A 23,403-nucleotide genomic window follows, 5' to 3' on the forward strand; every position below is an offset into this window, starting at 1 on the left:
TTCGCAAGATTTCGAAAATATGTCCGGCATTACATACTACTATATTGAATTTTTCAAAATGTATCTTATTACGACTTAAAATCAGAAGAGAACAGTAGATGATATTAACGAAATGGACTGTGAATTTAGAATAAAAAGTATTTTTTTATTGCAAAAATAAAAATTTAAACAAAACAAAAAAAAAGAATTGTTTATCAAAGTTTTAAAGAATTTTAAAAAAATTGTAATAAAATAACTACGTTTTCTAAACGTTTGGTTTTCTTTGCGTGTAGAAACAAAAAAAAAAAAACTGAAAACCAAAAACAATTTCTTAGACATTTTTTTGATTAGTTTAAAATTCCGACCCATTCTAATACACAGATATTTACAATTTAAGAATAAAAGTACAAACATACATGTAGTAGATCCATTATTTTAATTTCACACTGAAGTAGATGATGAAGCTCATAGCTGAAATTGGTCAAAACCAGATACTCTGGCCAAGAGCAACCAGAGAGTTGGCCCCCATGAATGAATGAGCGTGAAAGTCAATATCGTCGCTGATGCTGCTGCTACGGTTCACTTTTTTTCTTTTAGAGAATTCCACTCAGCCGGTCAAATCCAAATTTTACCTTGTACCCATAAAACGGTGGTGGTCGTCATGATCCTCCCCTTCCATTCGCAACTTTTGTTAGACTTCTAAATGCTCGTGTTACGCCATCCCGTCTGCAACCATAGACCATGGTTGTAGCTTTGTTTAAACGCTGGAGTGAAGGAGAGCTGTGTTCGCTGGCGTTTGATGTGTTCGCTGGCTAAAGTAATGCCGGTAGAGCTCTTGCTCAATGCCTCCAATGAAGCTCAGTTGCTGGTGAACAGTTAAGGCGTCAAGTACAATTTGAGCGGTAGCTGGAATATTGAAAAAGAAAAAAAACTCGAAACGGAACGAAACGAAAAATCTGAGATAAAAAATCTAAACTTGCTTGATCTGAAGTTCGTGTTTATAACCTCGCGGAGCTGAAAATGAAATTGCAAGCTTAGAAAAAATAAAACAATAAAAAGATTCAAACAAAACAAAAAGTGAGAGAATTAAAAAAAAAAAAAAAAAAACAAAAACAAAAAAACTTCAGTATTTAATGATGATTTAACTTTGACGTTGTCATTGTCTTAAATTGCCTTTCAGAAGTTTTTTTTTTTTAACGGCAAGAAGATTTCCCAAAGAATTACCAAGTGAATGAATGGGTGCGTTTAGTAACCACAACATGGAAAATTAGTGACAAAAACATTGACGGTGGGCAATTAAAGTCATTAGCAAAGAGCACGAGGGCAGTGGATGGCCTAACCCCCTTCAAACAAAAAAAAAAAAAACATCCAAAAACGTAACGTTAGTACCAACGACTGAAGATAAGCAAAAGCAAAAGTTTTGGAAGCGCATGGATGCACAGATCAGTTGACGCGTAACGACAACAATCAGCCATGTCATTCTTTCGTAATCTACGCTCATCCATCACCCGTGGACGCTCAAGCTCACGCGATACCACTCCCGTTCGGTCATCCCGTGCAGGCAGTGTGATAAGTGGTGCAAGTGGCAGCCATAACAAACGACGCGATTCCGTTGAGTCGGCCACTGATTCACTCTTCAATCGTAGCGGGACATTTATCCTCGATGATCAAACTGAAAATTCGGGCATGCATTCGAACACCTCAACACTGGAGAAGAAATCAAAAAAATCCAAGGTCTTGGAAAAATTCAGTACATTCACCAAACGCAAAAAGACCCCAGAGATCGGTGTGGCTACCTTGGATCATCATCCCAGTGACAATGCCACCAACACCTATTACAAATGGCAATCCGAGGGTGGTTCCAATAGTTTGGACTATGATTGTCAAGCGGATCCCTTTAATTTTTTGTACGAACAGAGCAGCCTGAAATCCTTGCACAATGGCACTTCTATCACACCCACAAATGAGAGCCCTAGAGTTGGCCTCCATACGGCTACGAGTTTATCCCCAACTTCTACATTTGATTCCTCCACTTATCGGAAAGGTAAAATGCCATCGGAGCTTAAGAAACAATTGGAGCATCTGAAACATGGGCAACATCTGCCTGAGCAAGAAGATGATGGGGATGGTGGTGATGGAGAGGAGAATTTCAAACGCACTGGTTTCGAAAATGGCAACGATGCGGACAAATACAAAACTATTACCCTGAACAGCTTTCGTAAATCCTTCCGTGAGAAATTTCTGCAACAACAAAAAGAGGCTCCTCACAATCCTGCTTGGTTTGTGGAAGTTGAACCTCCGGCGGAAAATACGAAAGCTGGAGATCGCTGTATACCCAAGGAAAATCGGAATGATTTTTTGGTATTTGAGAATGACAACTACAGACCCGGATCCAGATCACCCGTAAGAGATTTGAATTCTCGCAAAGTGGCCCGATCCACTACTCGATCACCAGTAAAACGCAACGATACATTTAAGGTGGATCGTTCTCATACTCCCAGCAATTACACGAAGACTGAAGCCCCCACCTCCACACCCTCGATACGCATAGAATTTCGAAATTCCATTACCCCGAATATGCCGGGTCGCATGGTACCTGTGGGTGTGGCCAAACCGATGCAATCGCAGACCTACTACGAGACCAGACAACTAGAACCTGCAATGAATACCTCCTACACCATAAAGACATCAAGAACCCGTCTCAATGCCATAGACTCGCCGCAAAAGAATTGGGCCAAACCCACGAGTTCCTCAACAATGGCTGCCAATGGTGGTAGCCAGGTAACAACAACGACGACGACGGGCCGTTATCAGACCTTGGTACAAATTAAGAATGATGCAAATGCCGTTAAACTGCAGCAACCTGCTCCCCTAACAACCAGACCCAGTCGCCTGTCCACCCGCATACAATTGGGAGGTGGCAATAATGCAAACCACCTCGCCACCTCCTCGCCATCATTTGCCAAACGTTATGCCAGTTCCCACATCACCGCAGACGCATCGCATCGTGGACAGCCGTTGAAACAAACCTACTTTGGAGATAACAACCATATCCGTAACAGTTCCCCGCTGACATCCACCAGATTGGTAGCCCCATCGTGTATAAGCTCCACTAGAACATTTGGCCAGAAGAATACCACAACACCTGTTCATAATTCCAAATATCAAAGCTCACCACATCAGCGAACATCCAGTGCATCGAGAACTATAACGACCCAATCTCAATCACGATCGACACCTTCATATTCAGTGAGCAATAGTGGTGGTGGCGGTGGAGGAGGAGGAGGTGGTGGTGGTGTTATACCCTCGTATCTCAAACACCAGCAGCAGCAAACGCGATTTGTGGTGCCAGTGCAGAGGCGTTCCCGTTCACCAATTAAGATACCATGGCGGTAGGCGTATTACAGAGTCGGGGATTACACCACAAACCAACAAAAATCTGTGTGGAACATTCCACTTGCCATTTAGCGTAAAAAATTCTTGGCAGAAAGAGAGAGAGCGGGTGGGCACATATCGTTAGAATCGAATTGCGAGGCGTAATTGTGTGAGCATTTGTTAGTCATTTTTGTTTATGATTTGTTATTATTGCTATGGCACAGTGGCCCGAAATAGGTTTGCGATTAGGCAAAAATCATTATTTCGCATGAATTTGCTTCATGTGAAAATTTTATATTGATTGTAACATAGAAATATGAAAAATGTAATTATTTGTTTAATTTATTATGTGGGAATAACCATCGGATTTAAATGAATGAATATTAAATGAGAAATAAATAAAAAATACAAAATAATTCATCTAACTAACCGTGATTGTTTCATTTTTATACCAGCTGTTGGAAACACGAAATATCGTTCACGAAAAAAGTGAACCCACTCTGAAAGAAAATGTAGGTTAATTTTAGAATTTTTTAACTAAACTAGGCAGAAAAAAATATCACCAAATTTAATTAAAGTTGAAAACGTAATCAATTAAAAAATTAGTTAATCGTATCAACGCTATAATTAAATTAAAAAATAAAATCAATGAAGGAAATTATAGAAAACTTTTTATTAAAATATTAATTATCCCAATTAATATTTTAATTAAATAAAAAACTTTTTCCAATTTAAAAAATAATTAATTTTTTTTCGAAAATAATTAGTTTTATTGGTTGGATTTAAATCTAAAGCCAAATCAATTATAAACACATAAGAGAGTACAAACTCTTGTAGAATTACAAGAAAATTATATTATCTAAAGGAAAAATAATTATAAATAAATTTAAAATAATATAATACACAATTGACAATCCCAATAAAAAAAATTGATTGCATTTGTCGACCAGAATCGGAAGAAATCCATAAATTTTTTAATCAATTAATTTTTTTCTGTTATTGATACTATCGTTTTCGTGATTGAAGAAATGTCAATTAGAAAACAAGTATATTCGGCCAGGCCCAATCTTATGTACCCTTCACCATGGATTGCGTAGAAACTTCTACTAAAGACTGTCATCCACAATCGAATTACTTGGGTTGCGGTAACACTTGCCGATGGCAAGGTATCTTAAAAATCCTTAACACCGTCTTCTAAATTGTAAGTTAGTCCATACGGGGGATATAACAAACAAAGGCCGATTAAATACGTATATAATTCAGTTCGACAAAATTTTATATATAAATAAAATTTTGACAAAATTTTCTATAGAAATAAAATGTTGACAAATTTTATACAAAAATAAAATCTTCTACAGAAATACAATTTTGACAAAACTTTCTATAGTAATAACATTTTGACAACATTTTCTATATAAATAAAATGTTGGTAGATTATTTTTGGCGATATGGACCAATTTTTGTGTGATTGGCCATTGACTATATATAACTATAGACCGATATAGACCAATTTTTGCGTGGCTGTTAGCGGCCATATACTAGTGCAATGTACCAAATTTCAACCGGATCGGATGAATTTTGCTCCTCAAAGAGGCTCCGGAGGAGCCATGTGGACCATTTTTTGCATGGTCATCAGAGACCATATACTAGCACCATGTACGAAATTTCAGCCGGATCGGATGAAATGTGCTACTCTTGGAGGCTCCGCAAGCTAAATCGGGGGATTGGTTTATATGGGGGCTATATATAATTATTGACCGATGTGGACCAATTTTTGCATAGTTGTTAGAGACCATATACTTACACCATGTACCAAATTTCAGCCGGATCGGATAAAATTTTCTTCTCTCAGAGGCTCCGCAAGCCAAATCGGGGGATCGGTTTATATGGGGGCTATATATAATTATGGACCGATGTGGACCAATTTTTGCATGGTTGTTAGAGATCATATGCTGACACCATGTACCAAATTTCAGCCGCATCGGACGAAATTTGCTTCTCTTAGAGGCTCCACAAGCCAAATCTTGGGGTCCGTTTATATGGGGGCTATACGTAAAAGTGGACCGATATGGCCCATTTGCAATACCATCCGACCTACATCAATAACAACTACACGCTCACAAAAAATCGCTTCTGTAACATATACTCCCAAACATATTTTGCTTCAAGCATATATATTTTTGGGTATTGCCCAAACATTTATATGTTTGATCTCTTCCAATATATAATATGTTTGAAAGCATATTGGTCTAAACAATATATGTTTGGGTAGTCTAAGTTCCAAACATTTTGTATTTTTGCATCCAAATTCAATAATGTTGTCTTCCAAAAAACAATATGTTATTATGTGAACATATAATATGTTTGGAAGCATTTTGCACCCAAAAATATTATATGCTTAAAAAAATTCTCCCAAACAATATTGTGCTCAAAATTTTATTTATTTATTTATATATTTACAATCATAATGAATTATGAAAATAAACAGGTAATATAGGTGCTAACAACATAGGTTTTCGACCAGAATGCTCAAAATTTTGTTTCTGCCCAATTGTATATTCCCCCACATCTTTCTCACTTCCACGAGATTTTTTAGTTTTTAGCACCTTTTTCTGTAATACAAACATTGTAGAAGAAATTATTCAATTGTATGATTTTTTTATTTTAATTTTACCTTTTGCCGGACGGGGATTCAAACAGCGGACTACACAGTTTGTAAGGATCAAAGAAGTAGCTGATCAATTGACCAAGGAAAAATAAAATGTTAATTTTGTAATAACAAGCAACAACCACCAACTTAATTCAATATCGCTCCCAGTTAAATAGCGCTCCAAGCTACTAAATACATATATGTTTATAGGCTATTTCTAAATTAATATATGTTTGCATCCAAGCATATTATATTTACAAACATTTTATGTCCCAAACATAATATGTTCTAACATATTAACATATATGTCCCAAACATGTTATGCTAGTTAATGAACATTATATGCTTGCACTCAAAAATATTGTGTTTAAAAATTTGTGATCCAAACATATAATGTTTATAGCCAAACATATGAAAAACAGTCTTTTTCATCCGTGTACTTGTGCCAAGTTTCAAGTCGATAGCTTGTTTCGTTCGGAAGTTCGCGTGATTTCAACAGACGGACGGACGGACATGCTCAGATCGACTCAGAATTTCACCACGACCCAGAATATATATACTTTATGGGGTCTTAGAGCAATATTTCGATGTGTTACAAACGGAATGACAATGTTAATATACCCCCATCCTATGGTGGAGGGTATAAAAACACTTTAAGGTGAAACCCTCTATTAGGATCTAGAGGATTTCTTCCTTACAAATTTAAGTAACATTGCTTAATAAATAAGAGTATTATGACCAAATTTCTCAAAATAATATTTTGAAGGTTTAGAGGATACTATAGAATATTAATTTGGACCAGCTTTGATCGAGATCGGTTAACAAATAAATATATTATAGCCAAATTTGGGTACATATATATGTGAGTTATATTTAAATCTGAACCGATTTCTATGATTTTTTGGAGACTTAATTTATACTATACAATTATATAATTTATAAAAATGCCATGTACCAAATTTCATCAAAATCGATTAATAATTGCGATCGGAATCCTGCGAACAACAAATACATGGACAAACGGACGGACACCAAGGGTTAGATCGGCTCAGGAGCTGATTCGGAGTTGATCGGTATATATTTTAAAATCAATATTTCTGGTAGGCACATTTTTTTGGCAGGTCAAAGTTATTATACACTGACCACAAGGGTGTTAGGGTATACTTAATTGAAGTAATTAATTTTGTGATTATATCAGATTTACAAATTTTAAGAAATTTTCAACTATTTTGTGAAAATACTAATTTAGTAAATCTTTCTACTTTAAGGTATACAAAAAATTATTAAAGTCCAAGAAACTTTCTTATATTGGAAAATTTTAAGTAAAACATAATTATTTCCTTGAAATAAAAATAATTAAATTGGCTTTAGTGCCCAGCAGGGTTCACTTTTTTCTGGGTGTAGTTCAAACATTATTCTTTTTTAACTTTCTGCTAATTTCTTTCTTTTTTTTTTGTAAGCCAACACGTTATTCACGGGCCCATGAAGATTGTAGATATCAACACTATTATTACGTTGGATCAATTTTAATAAAAAATTTCGTTAATATTACCCCCCAGTTTATATCAATTCTTAAATGATTTAGGGGACATATCTGAGGACTGATCCTACTAAATTGTTCCAAGACTGGTACTTTAAAATGCATCCAAGTCATGTCCTAAAGTTAAAGTGGCCGTTCCCTTCCATACGTTTTTACCAAAACTTACAGAAGTCCATGAAAAGTATTGACATCTTACCAGTTAGAATAACACATTCCCGAGCGTGAAATACTGTGCCTTAAACGATTTTATTCATGCAGGTTTTTCGATCAAAATGTCTCAGCCAAGTACTATGATAAAAAAACCCCAATTCATTTAAATGTCTGTTGCGACTATGAGTCATGAGCACTTTTTTGTTGTACAACTGGGGGATTTCCGCCAGAGATTTTATTGGAAAAATGCAACAACAGCAAAAGTTAATTGTAGAAGTGTGCAATATTTGTAATAAAGGTGGGTACTAATATTGCATTTTCAAATTTAAACAAGTATATACGACACTAAGATCGGCCCGGCAGAATCTTGAATACCCACCACCATGAATCAAATAGAATAGAATAGAATTTCCGGTGGATTTGATGACAGATATTCTCCCTAGCAAAAGGTAACTTCCCGAAGTGACATTGAGAGTTTATATATATGGCAACCTCCACTAGATTCTGGATTTATAAGAACCAGTTTTGTTTGAGTTTTAAAGGAATCATAATTATCTCGGTAAAATGTGCCTGACCGGCCTCATTTTGGAAAAAATACGGCCCGATGATGCCGCCAGCCTATAAACCGTACCAAACAGTCACTCTTTGTGGGTGCATTGGTTTTTCGACAATCACTCTTGGATTCTCATTCGCCCAAATGCGGCAATTCTGTCGAATCCACTGAGGTGAAAATGTGCCTCATCGCTGAAGATGATTTTCTTCGAAAATTGATCATCCACTGTTGCCATTTCTTGGAACCATTTAACACGTTGTTGGATTGTGTATCTCTCCATGGATCAAATTGAGTAAGTCTGAAATAGAGAAATGTCAAATAAAATTCGGAAAAAAAACTTGGCGTTTAGGTGTGGTTCACATTCAACATCGGCCCTTACAATTTAACCACCCTTTAGTTTCGTGCAATTTAGATGACCAGTGCACCTTCTATCCCCTCAAGAAGTTAAATGAGGAGATCGGCCTACATTAGTATTATATAGATCGGTCTATATGGGGGCTACACCAAAACGTGAACCGATATACATCATTTTCGCCACAACTTTTTGTGGACCCAAAATACCTTTATATTTTTAATTTCAGCCAAATCGGATGAAAATTGGGGTGCCTATACGTTGAAGAAAGCAGTTCTTTTAGTTGGAAATTAGTATGCAATTATGATTAAATGGAATTCTTCAAGGACATGTCCTATGAAGACAATATCAGTAGTGATACCTGACGTCTTGAGAACACTAGCATATCTAGTGTGCGGTTTAAGTTTAAATGGGGCCTTATTTGCTTGGTGTCGTTACAACCCTTGCAATACTCCCATCGAACATTTGCCATCATATGTTAACAGCCTTCTCAGCATACCAACAGATTCTTGTTCCTCTAGGATATGTAGCCTTGCTAACTCATCCGCTTCGCAGTTCCCCGGTATGTTCCTATGGCCAGGCACCCATATTAGGTGAATATTGTACTGCTCAGCCATCTCGTTGAGAGATTTGCGGCAGTCGATGGCCGGTATGTAAGGTAGTTCCTAGCCTTGCTAACTCATCCGCTTCGCAGTTCCCCGGTATGTTCCTACGGCCAGGCACCCATATTAGGTGAATATTGTACTGCTCAGCCATCTCGTTGAGAGATTTGCGGCAGTCGATGGCCGTTTTCGAGTCAAGGAACACAGAATCCAAGGATTTTATTGCAGGTTGACTGTCTGAGTATATATTGATGCCAACATTTGTTGGAACATTACTTCTCAGCCAATTCGCCACCTCTCTTATTGCTAGTATTTCTGACTGAAAACACTACAGTGATTGGGTAATCGTTTCGCTATTCGAAGTTCCAGGTATTTAGAATATACTCCGAAACCCACTTGGCCATCAAATTTGGAGCCATCAGAGTAGAAATCTATACAACATTTATTCCCTGGGGTCTGTGTGCACCACACCTCACTGTTGGGAATTAGAGTTTCAAACTTTTTCTCGAAAAGTGGTTTCGCCAGAGTGTAATCCACTACGTTTGGCACATTTGGCATTATTTTGAACAAGCCATACGTTGAACTTTATCTAAACTTGTCGGCTGCTGAAGTGCCAGCCACCAGACTACCGCACCATATAGCATTATAAGTCTAACCACTGCCGTGTATAGCCAATGCACAATTTTCGGTTTTAGTCCCCACTTTTTTCCTATTGCCTTTTTACACGAGTACAAAGCTACCGTTGCTTTCCTCGCCCTCTCTTCAATATTAAGCCTAAAATTAAGCTTCCTGTCCAAAATAACGCCAAGGTATTTTGCACACTCACCAAAGGGAATTTCAGTACCCCCTAAGGAAATGGGCCTAACCGTGGGAGTTTTGCGATATTTGCAGTACATAACTAGTTCTATCTTTACAGGATTTACCACAAGGCCATTCTCTTTCGCCCATTTCTCAGTCATCCGGAGGGCTCTCTGTATAATATCTCTGATTGTGGATGAGAATTTTCCCCTGACTGCTATAGCTACATCGTCTGCGTTTGCCACCACTTTTATCCTTTCTTTTTCTATGGAAACCTGAAGGTTGTTTATAGCAACATTCCAAAGAAGAGGTGATAGAACTCCTCCTTGGGGATTGCCTCTGTTCATATACCTTTGTATGTTTGCTTCTCCTAGTGTGGCTGAAATACGTCGTCTAACAGCCTATGTATACTTGGATCAACGTTCAGTTTTGCCAGTCCATTTAATATTGAGCTTGGATGGACGTTATTGAATGCCCCTTCGATGTTTAGAAACGCCACGATTGTATATTCATTGAGCGATTGTGAGCTTTCAATAAAGCTGACTAGTTCATGCAAATCGGTCTCAGTAGACCTTCCCTTTGAGTATGCATGCTGTCGTTTCGAGATCAAACTTGAATCGACGCTAGTTCTAAAATAAATATCTATCATCCTCTCCAGAGTCTTAAGTAGGAATGCGGATTAGCTGATTGGTCGGAAATCCTTCGCAACCGAGTGAGAGGCTTTTCCCGCTTTAGGTATGAAAACGACTTTTGTTTCACTCTACTTTTCTGGAATATATGCTAAGTTTGTACATCTTTTATATATCACCGTCAACCAAGGGATAATTCTGTCAGTCACTGCTTGTAACTCCGCCTGAGTAATTCCATCAGGTCCGTGGGATTTGAATGGTCCAAATCTAACCTACGCGAAATAGGTGCAAATTGTCACTGACGGGCATATCACAGGACTGGGACCAGAGCTCCAGTTTGTCGCAATTTTTAAATAGTCATAATTTATTGATTTCCACACACTCTTGAAATTAATCGTATTTCACATTTAGTGAAATACGATTATCAGAATAACCTATTGTTGAACATAGTTCGAAAGTTTTTCACTTATGATGTGATTCGTGCCAAAAAGGAAACAGATTTCTAAGAGTTTGTCCTATACTGGTTCATGAGTACCTATCTATGAGGTGCTCCCACTAAATTGTTCCAGGACGTGTCCTTTTGAATGAGTCCAAGACGAGTCCTAAAGTGTAAATTTACCTCGTCAATGACAAATCCATGTTAAAGTGACCGGTCCCGTACATACGTTTTGACCAGAACTGGGACTGGTCCATACACACCAGAGACTAGTTCTGTGTCGGTCCTGTGGATGATTCATTTCCCGTAGGGTATTTAAAGCCCATTTTATTCTAGATTCCGATACAATTTCCTCGATAGGAAATGACCGCTGAGCCTCTGTTGCACCGCAGAACATGGTTCAACCGTATGGCATAAATGGCATAAATGTTCTGTGTAATCAGTTTTTCACCTCAAATACATACAAAAATTTTTCTGGGTTCAATTGTGGTGAAAATTGAACACCCATGTACTGAGCATATTAAAACTATTTTAGGTTTTGTTGTAGCATTCTAAATTCTTGATATTCTCGTAGAAGACTGCATTAGTACCCCCCTTAATGTAAAAATACAATTTGCCGTTTGCGCTGCTGGACCCCTTTCAGTCTACAAAAACAAACAAAATTATATCAATAATTAGAATTTTATTATTAATTAAAATTGCAAAATAAATAAATATGTAAACAAAGGCTAATTTTTATTTTCAAAACATGGAAGAAACATTAATCACGACTTAGTAGACTTAAATATACCTTTATCGATATTGCTTGGTATTAGTGCAAACACACTATTAATAGACGCAAACACATGCAATTAATTTAACGTTATTTACTATTTTCATTTGAAAATTTTAATTGGGGGAATTTAATTAAAAAAAGGCAAGAACAAAGAAAAATTTCTTTACTCTCTACCATGAAAAGTCCGCAAAAAATAGAGCTTACGGATCATGTACAAGTAATTGGGATATTCTCTAGCTCCGAATGGAAAGTTCGAATGTGTATGTAGTTTTTCGTATTCGTACTTTATGAAAACTTGAGCAACAAGAACATGAAATTCTTATAAATATAGTACACCACGTGGATTGTCACATTTCTCATATTTAAACTAACAACAGTAAACATTTGTTATATAAAGCATTTGAAAGAAAAAGTGATTTATAGGAACTTAAATAAAATAAGAGAAATATATTAAAATTAGAAGTGTTTTGCAGAAATTGTATGTCCTATTGCTCTTTAAAATAATCAAAAAGTTTAGTCTTAAAAATTTGCGAGTTTCTGGCAGCTTGTGGGGTAAGACTAGAGTTGGGTAGTACGCGGACGAACTAGCTCAATTGAAGGGTTCACTGAAAAGAGCGAGCTGAACTAGTTCACATCTATCATTCTTGGCAGTTTATCAGTTTAGCTAACTAAACACATTATATAAATTTGTTCGCTCTGTTATTTTCGCTTTCTTAATAATTGGATAATTTTCTGCCTTTACGCTCATATCGATTTATTATGAACATAAGCTGTTCGGGATTCGCATGTGTTTTTTTGGATGAATGAAACAACGCAAGGCCAATATATTTCATTTATGATGAACTGGAAGAAAGTAACAACAGAAGTTGAAATGAACCGGTCACTGACCGAAAATAAACTAACTGATCGAACTAGTTCGTTGATCGGAAAAGAGCTGGAGTGAGCGATCACTACACTGAACAATAATGCCCAACACTGGGTAAAACATTCCAGAGACGTACGATATAAATAAAGAATTGCCATTCGGAAATTAGGCTTCGATGAACTAGAGGTATCAACTTCTTACCCCTGTTCGATCTGGCAAATTTTAATTTCTACTATAAGTTTGATGATATTTGTTTATAAACAATTTTGTGTCAAAATTTGGACGATCCGATCTCATTAGATCAAACAAGTATATACGGCCGTAAGTTCGGCCAGGCCGAATCTTATGTACTCTCCACCATGGATTGCGTAGAAACTTCTACGAAAGACTATCATCCATAATTGAATTACTTGGGTTGTGGTATCTTAAAACTTCTTAACACCGTTTTCTAAATTGTGAATTAGTCCATACGTGGTATATATTAGACAAAAAAGTTGTGTATAGGTAAGTCTCCAAATAATTACGAATCGATATGAATTTTTGGACGATACATGTAGAGCCAGAATTGAAATATGGGGGTCGCTTATATGGGGGCTATATACAATTATGAACTTGATATGGACCATTTTTTGTGTGATTGGGGATCGATTTATCTGAGGGCTACACGGATGAAAAAGACTGTTTTTCATATGTTTGGCTATAAACATTATATGTTTGGAAAACAAATTTTTAAACACAATATTTTTGAGTGCAAGCATATAATGTTCATAAACTAGCATAACATGTTTGGGACATATATGTTAATATGTTAGAACATATTATGTTTGGGACATAAAATGTTTGTAAATATAATATGCTTGGATGCAAACATATATTAATTTAGAAATAGCCTATAAACATATATGTGTTTAGTAGCTTGGAACGCTATTTAACAGGGAGCGATATTGAATTAAGTTGGTGGTTGTTGCTTGTTATTACAAAATTAACATTTTATTTTTCCTTGGGCAATTGATCAGCTACTTCTTTGATCCTTACAAACTGTGTGGTCCGCTGTTCGAATCCCCGTCCGGCAAAAGGTAAAATTAAAATAAAAAAAATCATACAATTGAATAATTTCTTCTACAATGTTTGTATTACAGAAAAAGGTGCTAAGAACTAAAAAATCTCGTGGAAGTGAGAAAGATGTGAGGGAATATACAATTAGGCAGAAACAAAATTTTGAGCATTCAGGTCGAAAACCTATGTTGTTAGCACCTATATTACCTGTTTATTTTCATAATTCATTATGATTGTAAATATATAAATAAATAAATAAAATTTTGAGCACAATATTGTTTGGGAGAATTTTTTTAAGCATATAATATTTTTGGGTGCAAAATGCTTCCAAACATATTATATGTTCACATAATAACATATTGTTTTTTGGAAGACAACATTATTAAATTTGGATGCAAAAATACAAAATGTTTGGAACTTAGACTACCCAAACATATATTGTTTAGACTAATATGCTTTCAAACATATTATATATTCGAAGAGATCAAACATATAAATGTTTGGGCAATACCCAAAAATGTATATGCTTGAAGCAAAATATGTTTGGGAGTATATGTTACAGAAGCGATTTTTTATGAGCGTGTATATATAATATATACATCGATATGGACTAGTTAGGCATGGTTTCCAAATTTGTACTGACTCGGATGAAATTTGCTCCTCCAAGAGGCTCCAAAACCAAATTTCGATATCGGTTCATATGGGGGCTATATATGATTATGGACTGATATGGACCACTTTTGGCATGGTTGTTAAATATCATATGCTACCACCACGTACCAAATTTCAACCAGATCGGATGAATTTGGCTTCTCCAAAAGGCACTGGAGGTCAAATCTGGTCATCGGTTTATATGGGGGCTATATATAATTATGGACTGATATGAACGAATTCCTGCATGGTTGTTGGATACCATATACTAACATCACGTACCAAATTTCAACTGAATCAGATGAATTTTGGTCTTCCAAGAGGCTCCGGAGGTCAAATCTGGTGATCGGTTTATATGGGGGCTATATATAATTATGGACCGATGTGGACCAATTTTGGTATGGTCATTAGAGACCATATACTAACACCATGTACCAAATTTCAGCCAGATCGGATGAAATTTGCATCTCTTAGAGGCTCCGCAAGCCAAATCTGGGGATCGGTTTATATGTGGGCTATATATAATTATGGACCGATGTGGACCAATTTTTGCATGGTTGTTAGAGATCATATGCTGACACCATGTACAAAATTTCAGCCGGATCGGATGAAATTTGCCTCTCTTGGAGGCTTCGCAAGCCAAATTTGGGGGGTCCGTTTATATGGGGGCTATTCGTAAAAGTGGACCGATATGGCCCATTTGCAATACCATCCGACCTACATCAATAACAACTACTTGTGCCAAGTTTCAAGTCGATAGCTTGTTTCGTTCGGAAGTTCGCTTTGCGCAGAGGCGATATCGTAACCAATGAGGTTCTACCGAGGTGCGATTATTGCTAGTTGAAAACTTTAACCAATACCCCGCCATGGGGACGTGAAATACCGTCCACTACGACAACTTTTGGAAGCCCGACAAGGGAGCCACCGTGGTGCAATGGTTAGCATGTCCGCTTTGCATACACAAGGTCGTGGGTTCGATTCCTGCTACGACCGAACACCAAAAAGATTTTCAGCGGTTAGGTTAGGTTAGGTTATGTGGCAGCCCGATGTATCAGGCTCACTTAGACTATTCAGTCCATTGTGATACCACAGTGGTGAACTTCTCTCTTATCACTGAGTGCTGCCCGATTCCATGTTAAGCTCAATGACAAGGGACCTCCTTTTTATAGCCGAGTCCGAACGGCGTTCCACATTCCAGTGAAACCACTTAGAGAAGCTTTGAAACCCTCAGAAATGACAACTTTTTCATGCAAGCCACAAAATGATGGAATGCAATATCTAACATATAAACATTCTTTGGACTTCGTTCCACAGCTGCAATTATTTTCTCTACCTTTGCTACACTTAAAAATAGGAAACATTATTATAATAAATTGTCTTATCTGGTTTTATTTCAATGTAAGAGTCTCAAATTTGTAAAACTTAAATAATGACAGATTACACTCGTATTCACTCTGGTACGATTAAGTTAATGACACCTGGGTCAAGTTAATTATTGACACATGCTTCCGTCTGCCACAAAATGGTTGTTGTCACAGTTACGACGGAAGTGAGTAACACAATTTAATAACAAAAAACTAAAACCAAAAACGAAAAACAGTTTAATGAGATTCTAGTTTAGATGTTAAAACAAGTCAGATTAAAAAAAAAAAAACAAATAGCGAATATGTTGTACTCTTCATATCTCTCCTTCAGTGCCTTGGTTTTTGAGAATTGAATTTTAGTTTCTTCGATTTCATGGACATTTGAAAAACACTTCATATCTTTCGAACTAAATAAATATTTCGACAAATTAGATTCCATTAGGGGTTTTAATCGAACAACGAAGTACTGGATTTCAGGCCATTTAAGGGTATTTATATGGGTGAAACTTCACGGTGATATAAAAAGTAGGTTTTACTAGAATATGGGCTTAATTGATCAATTCCAATTTGTTTTAAGAAATTTTTTACAGTTTAAAATTTTCATAAGATTTGTCCGAAATTTCGAATTTAGAGTTATTTGAGATCCATAAATAAATGATTTTATGATAGCCCTACATAATTACTTGAGAAATCTTCTTATACAACCGATGTCCTTGGAAGCTGTAATTTTAAATTAAACTTCTGCCAACGTGCCATCTGAGCCGGTCTGTTGGGAGAAAGTTTGTTTCATAATAGCCACTTGAAATTAATGGCCTCTACTGTCCATAACTGATAGACCGTTTATAAATCGATGTTTCACCATTTTACTTCTATAGAAACACTCGTAACTGTACAGCTATTGCTGTCATCTGTTGTATAGTAAAGGGTGATTTGTTAAGAGCTTGATAACTTTAAAAAAAAAAAAACGCATAAAATTTGCAAAATCTCATCGGTTCTTTATTTGAAACGTTAGATTGGTCCATGACATTTACTTTTTGAAGATAATTTCATTTAAATGTTGACCGCGGCTGCGTCTTAGGTGGTCCATTCGGAAAGTCCAATTGTGGGCAACTTTTTCGAGCATTTCGGCCGGAATAGCCCGAATTTCTTCGGAAATGTTGTCTTCCAAAGCTGGAATAGTTGCTGGCTTATTTCTGTAGACTTTAGACTTGACGTAGCCCCACAAAAAATAGTCTAAAGGCGTCAAATCGCATGATCTTGGTGGCCAACTTACCGGTCCATTTCTTGAGATGAATTGTTCTCCGAAGTTTTCCCTCAAAATGGCCATAGAATCGCGAGCTGTGTGGCATGTAGCGCCATCTTGTTGAAACCACATGTCAACCAAGTTCAGTTCTTCCATTTTTGGCAACAAAAAGTTTGTTAGCATCGATCGATAGCGATCGCCATTCACCGTAACGTTGCGTCCAACAGCATCTTTGAAAAAATACGGTCCAATGATTCCACCAGCGTACAAACCACACCAAACAGTGCATTTTTCGGGATGCATGGGCAGTTCTTGAACGGCTTCTGGTTGCTCTTCACTCCAAATGCGGCAATTTTGCTTATTTACGTAGCCATTCAACCAGAAATGAGCCTCATCGCTGAACAAAATTTGTCGATAAAAAAGCGGATTTTCTGCCACTGATTTTGGTAATAAAATTCAATGATTTGCAAGCGTTGCTCGTTAGTAAGTCTATTCATGATGAAATGTCAAAGCATACTGAGCATCTTTCTCTTTGACACCATGTCTGAAATCCCACGTGATCTGTCAAATACTAATGCATGAAAATCCTAACCTCAAAAGAATCACCCTTTAGTTGTTATTCCGCCCTCCTAATTTTTGGCAGTTTAAATCTGTTTTATATATCCGACACATTACATTTTTAACATCTAAACTTTCCATCTGATTAGCCCGACATTTTAATTTTTGTGTAGCTTTTTGTTAGTGTTTCTATTTTATATAGAATTATTTTTTTTATAAAATGCCTATATAGACCAATACCAGGATTTTACTTCTTAAACTTCTGAAAGCCTAATTATTTTTTGAAATTTTGTGGTTTTATAAATATATATTTTAGAGATTGGTGTTATACCCATATTTTGATGTGGTCTCTATATAGTCTTGTGTCGTATTTTAATTTATTGGCCTGAAATTAAAATGTAGAGTATTTTACATCCCTAAAATGCTGAGGTTTGTCGTCGAGGCGTATCAAAATTTAAAATTAGACTTCTTTTGGACATATAAACGCATATGGCAAAATAGAGTACTTATATCGGTCTATTTTTGGAACGCTATACCTTAAAATTACAATTGAGATTTAGGTACACCACCTGGAGTCGACTCCGGAGTCAGAGTCGAGGTTAATAAGAAATGCTGGAGTTGGAGCCGGAGTCGAGCAAAATTGACTCGACTCCACAGCCCTGCTCAAAATCCCACAAAATACTGCATTTTATTTATATTTTTTAGATGATAGGAAGGTACATATACTTAAATACAATATATTAATACATTACAAAAAATGTTCACCCTTAAAAGTATACCCTCCAGCATGAATAGGTTGGGGAATCGACAGATAATGGAGCTAAATCTTTGGTACTCTTAGCATATTAGTATTTATAGATGGTGTCCGAACTGTCTATACACTGAAAAAAAAGCATACTCGGTTCCACAGATTTTGTCTTTACTTTAAAAAATTTGGTATTGATTCCGAGCTAAAGAAGCGGAGAATACAAGTAAGGATACTTTTAAGACGCAATTCTCTTTTAAATTTAGGTTTTGTGTATTTGCTTCTAGGAAGCAAATTTTAATTTTTCGCTTTCTCAGCTTTTTTCTTCATATGCTATCAAAGTCCTTCAAAAACGAGTTAACGGCAACTTTATTTTCCAAATTAGGACTCGACTTCCAGTAGAAATTATGCTATGTTTGAAGTAAAAAACTTCTTTAAAATAAAGTTTTGAAAAACATGTCCTATATTTGAACGATTTTTTGCTTTGTAGTCAAGATGCAAAAAGACAACAAATTTAAAGACAATTTCATTAAATTTAAAGAATTTTTCTGAATTATTAAAGTCAAGTTGACCTTAGCCTATAAATTTTTTCTTTCATGTTAAGATACCCATTTTTAAGTCAAATCACTTAATTATAAGGACAATATGACTTCATTGAAAAGTTTATCGACTTTTGGACAAGGAAAATAACTTTATTTTAGAGAAATGCGTCTTCTATGCTAAGCAAAATTTTTATTCGTATTTTAAAGACATGAAATCTTTGACCTCACGACAATATTTTTTTCAGTGTAGCCCGTCTAAAACATACAACAAATTAAGTAAAGAAATTAGTGTGGAGTTTTAAAAACGACATACGAACCTATCCCCGATGGTCACTTTTTTGGGGTTTCATATATATAAGGCAGATGTAGAGATGGATTTTTTCAGAGCCGCCGTGTTAAACACAATTATTCCATATTGAGGATGCGCACCATAACATTGAATACCCTGAATCCATTTGTTTGCAATATGGCCAATATTGCTGTGTATTATTTTAGTTTCACAGCCAATATAGTGTACTAAGGCCAGTTTCGCACGGCGCGAGTTGTTCACGACAATATTTTATAGGCAGTCCACGGATGAGGCAGATAAACTTCGAAACGAATAAGAAATATTTCGTTTTCAGTTGTAGTTATTTGATATTAAAAAACACACAATACTTCAACGTTGATGGTAATAATTTTATTGACATTTCAAAAAAATATATTCAAAGGAATTCGGCTGTGAGTACCAAACGAAAGTGCTGACTACTAAATGACAGTTACAAAGGTTTTATAAGCTTGGTTGTGCCTATCGAATTCGATCAAAAATTTCAAAAGAGAGGTATTTAGTTCAGACAACTAATTGTCTTGTATTAAAACAACAAATGCTAGATGGAACGAAATAACGATTGTAAATAAAACAAGTATATACGGCCGTAAGTTCGGCCAGGCCGAAACTTCTTCTAAATACTGTCATCCACAATCGAATTACTTGAGTTGCGGTAACGCTTGGCGATGGCAAGGTAGCTTAAAACCTCCTAACACCGTCTTCTAAATTGTAAGTAAGTCCATACGTGGTATATATTAAATCAAACAAGACTGATTAAATACGTATATAATTGAGTTTGACAAAGTTTTCTATACACTGTTAGAAAAATATGTTTTTCATATGTTCCGATATAAACAAAATGTGTTTCGGGCACGATTTTAAACCACAATATATTTAAGTGCGAACATGTAATGTTCATAAACTAACACTAAATGTTTGGGACATCTATGTTAATATGTTAGAATATATTATGTTTGGGGCATGAATGTTTCATAAAAATAATATGTGTGAATGTAAACATATATAAATTAACAAATTTCGAGTAAACATATATATGTTGTGATATTTTATTCAGAGAGCGACAAAAAGAGAGTATAGAGAAAGAAATAGAGATGGAAACCGGGAGGGTTGACGAAAGATATCAATATAACAAAGCGAGAGAATGAAAAAAGAACAATTTCTGTGAAACCGCTTGTATGTTGTTTCGGAAAACTGTTTTATGATAAGGCTAAAAATTTTGATATGCTTAAGTCTAAATATTATTTAATTTGAATAAAGAGAATAGACATTTGAAAAACAAACTGCAATGTTTTCGCCTTGAGAGCAGCATTTTATGCATGTGTGAACATGTGTTTTGTTTATCATTTTGGCATTATGGGCACAATTTTTCGTTAAAATAAATCAGGGGTCTTCATAAAAATAACGAAAGGGCACTATACTCTTTTTAGAGTTGGGACAGTAAAATGAAATAAGGAGGAAATAGTGAAAAATTACACAGTAAAATGTAAAAAAACAAACTTTAGTTCCTCTTTATTAAAAAGTAGTCCACGAGGAGTTGACGGACACCATCAAATATAAAAGCGGGCATTAAGTTCGAGTTTTACAGCTAAAACAATTTAAAAAGTTTATTTTCTTTAAAATGAATTATTAAAGAAAAATAAAAGGAATTTTAGAGCGATGGTGTTAAATGCAAGTAAAAAACTGTTCACTCCTAAATAAATTTATGTTTATATTATAAAATTATGTATGTATGTTTATACTCGACTCCACGTTCTTTTGTTAGTTTTTGAATTCCTTCCAAATTTTAAAGTTTTGTACAAAAACAGTTTTTTATTAAAAAATTGTTATTTTTGCAATAAAAAATAATATTTTATCAAAAAATCAGTCAATTTCGTTTATATCAAGCACTGTTACTGACTATAAATCTTTAATAACACACATTTCGAAGTTTCATTTAAAAAAATTTAATATAGTATAAATATAAATGTGTAAATTAAAAAAAAAAAAACAAAAAATGTTCGGTCGGAGCAGGGATTGAACCCACGACCCTTTGTATGCAAGGCAGACATGCTAACCACTGCTCCACGTGGCAAACAAATGTATGTTTCTGTTAAATAATGTTATGTTTGCATGGGCTCGTGGGCGCTGCAAACTATGCTATATAAATGTAACTTAAAACGATAATTATCTACTGGTGACTATAACAGCTACGTAGCCCAGTGGATAGTGTGTTGGCTTACAAACTGTATGGTCCTCGGTTCGATTCTCCGTGCAGGCGAAAGGTAAAATTTAAAAAATTTATAAAAGTGAATAATTTCTTCAACATTATTTGTATTACAGAAAAAGGTGCCAATAACTAAAAAATTTCGTGGAAGTGAAAATTACGAGTATGTTAGGGAATGAGCACAATCGTGTTTGGGAAAAATTCTTCCAAGCATATAATATTTTTGGCTCAAAATGCTTCCAAACATATAATATGTTCACATAAAACAAACATATTAATGTTTCGGCAGTATGCAATAATATATGTGCTTCCTGCAAAATATGTTTGGAACATATGTTAAAGAAGCGATTTTTTTTGAGGGTGTAGAAATAAAATTTTGACAAAATTTTCTATAGAAATAAAATTTTAACAAAACTTTCTATAGAAATAAAATTTTAACAAACCTCTATAGAAATAAAATTTTGACACAATTTTCTATGCAAATAAAATTTTGACAAAAGTTTCTATAGAAATAAAATTTTGGTAGATTATTTTTGGCTCGAGTGGCAACCGTGATTATGAACCGATATGGACCAATTTTTGTGTGATTGGAGATCGGCTATATATAACTATAGACCGATATGGACCAATTATGGCATGGTTATAAGCGGCCTTATACTAACACCACGTTGCAAATTTCAACCGGATCGGATGAATTTTGCTCCTCCAAGAGGCTCCGGAGATCAAATCTGGGGAACGGTTTATATGGGGGGCTATATATAATTATGGACCGATATGGACCAATTCTTGCGTGTTTGTTAGAGACCACATTCTAACACCATGTACCAAATTTCAGCCGGATCGGATGAAATTGGCTTCTCTTTGAGGCTCCGCAAGCCAAATCTGGGGATCGGTTTATATGGGGGCTATATATAATTATGGACAGATGTGGACCAATTTGTGCATGGTTGTTAAAGACCATATACCAAAATTTCAGCCGGATCGGATGAAATATGCTTTTCTTAGAGGCTCAGCAAGTCAAATCTGAGGGTCCGTTTATATGGGGGCTATACGTAAAAGTGGACCGATATGGCCCATTTGCAATGCCATCCGACCTACATCAATAACAACTACTTGTGTCAAGTTTCAAGTCGATAGCTTGTTTCGTTCGGAAGTTAGCGTGATTTCAACAGACGGACGGACATGCTTAGATCGACTCGAATTTCACCACGACCCAGAATATATATACTTTTTGGGGTATTAGAGCAATATTTCGATGTGTTACAAACGGAATGACAAAGTTACCATCCTATGGTAGAGGGTATAATAAAATGAATGACACAACTGTGATTTGATTGTAAATGTGGAATTTTTGGAATAAAGACAAAATTGTTAGACTGGGGAAAATTTCTTATAAAAATTTAAAAATAAACTAAAACAAAATAAATAAATATTAGTTCATTTTAGCATCAGTTTTACAACAATCTTTTTTTTCTGTGTAACAAACAAATGTCAGTTTAAAAATCCAAATTATAAAAATGTTTTCATAATTCCAAAACAAACTTTTAGTCAAAGATGCTAAATCCTCAAAATAAATCCTAGCCTATATTTAAAGCGAAAATATATGTCCTAATTTAATAAAAAAAATTTTTTTTGAAGCAAAGATTATAAATTTTATTTAAATGAAAATTTATTATTTCCAAGAAAATTTGTCTTTAATAGTTTGTAAACTGAAATTAAGGCTGCTTTTTTTAATATCACATAAATATTGTGTTCAATGTATTTTGAATACTGAGCTTCATCTAAAGCCTTTGATTTTCGAAACCAATCGCTTCCAAGTATACGGCCGAAAGTTCGGTCTGGCCAAGTCTAGTGTGTCCGCCACCATGGAGGATTGCGTAGAAAGTTCTACAAAAGACTTCATCCAAAATCGAATAACTTGGGTTGTGGTAACACTTGCCGATGGCAGGTACTTGTTGCCAATTATGAAGACCCAAGTCACCTAGTTTGGGAAAGCATTATTTGAACGT

General features: G+C 35.5%; 2 protein-coding genes and 1 non-coding gene across 3 annotated transcripts in view; all 3 read left to right on the forward strand.

Moving 5' to 3' along the window:
• Positions 1–23,403, forward strand: part of Lmpt (four and a half LIM domains protein limpet) — a 539,983-nt gene that overhangs the window by 117,442 nt on the left and 399,138 nt on the right. The gene's annotated exons all lie outside the window — the stretch shown is intronic.
• On the forward strand, positions 757–3,783 carry LOC142236814 (uncharacterized). Its single transcript, XM_075308109.1, has one exon. The coding sequence runs from the start codon at positions 1,453–1,455 to the stop codon at positions 3,373–3,375; it is 1,923 nt and encodes a 640-aa protein (XP_075164224.1). The 5' UTR covers positions 757–1,452; the 3' UTR covers positions 3,376–3,783.
• Positions 15,191–15,330, forward strand: LOC142237323 (U4 spliceosomal RNA). The gene has a single exon (XR_012722456.1). It is a non-coding gene; the product is annotated as a U4 spliceosomal RNA (small nuclear RNA).

Source organism: Haematobia irritans, chromosome 4 (genome assembly GCF_050003625.1).
Source record: "Haematobia irritans isolate KBUSLIRL chromosome 4, ASM5000362v1, whole genome shotgun sequence".
Lineage (NCBI taxonomy): Eukaryota > Metazoa > Arthropoda > Insecta > Diptera > Muscidae > Haematobia > Haematobia irritans.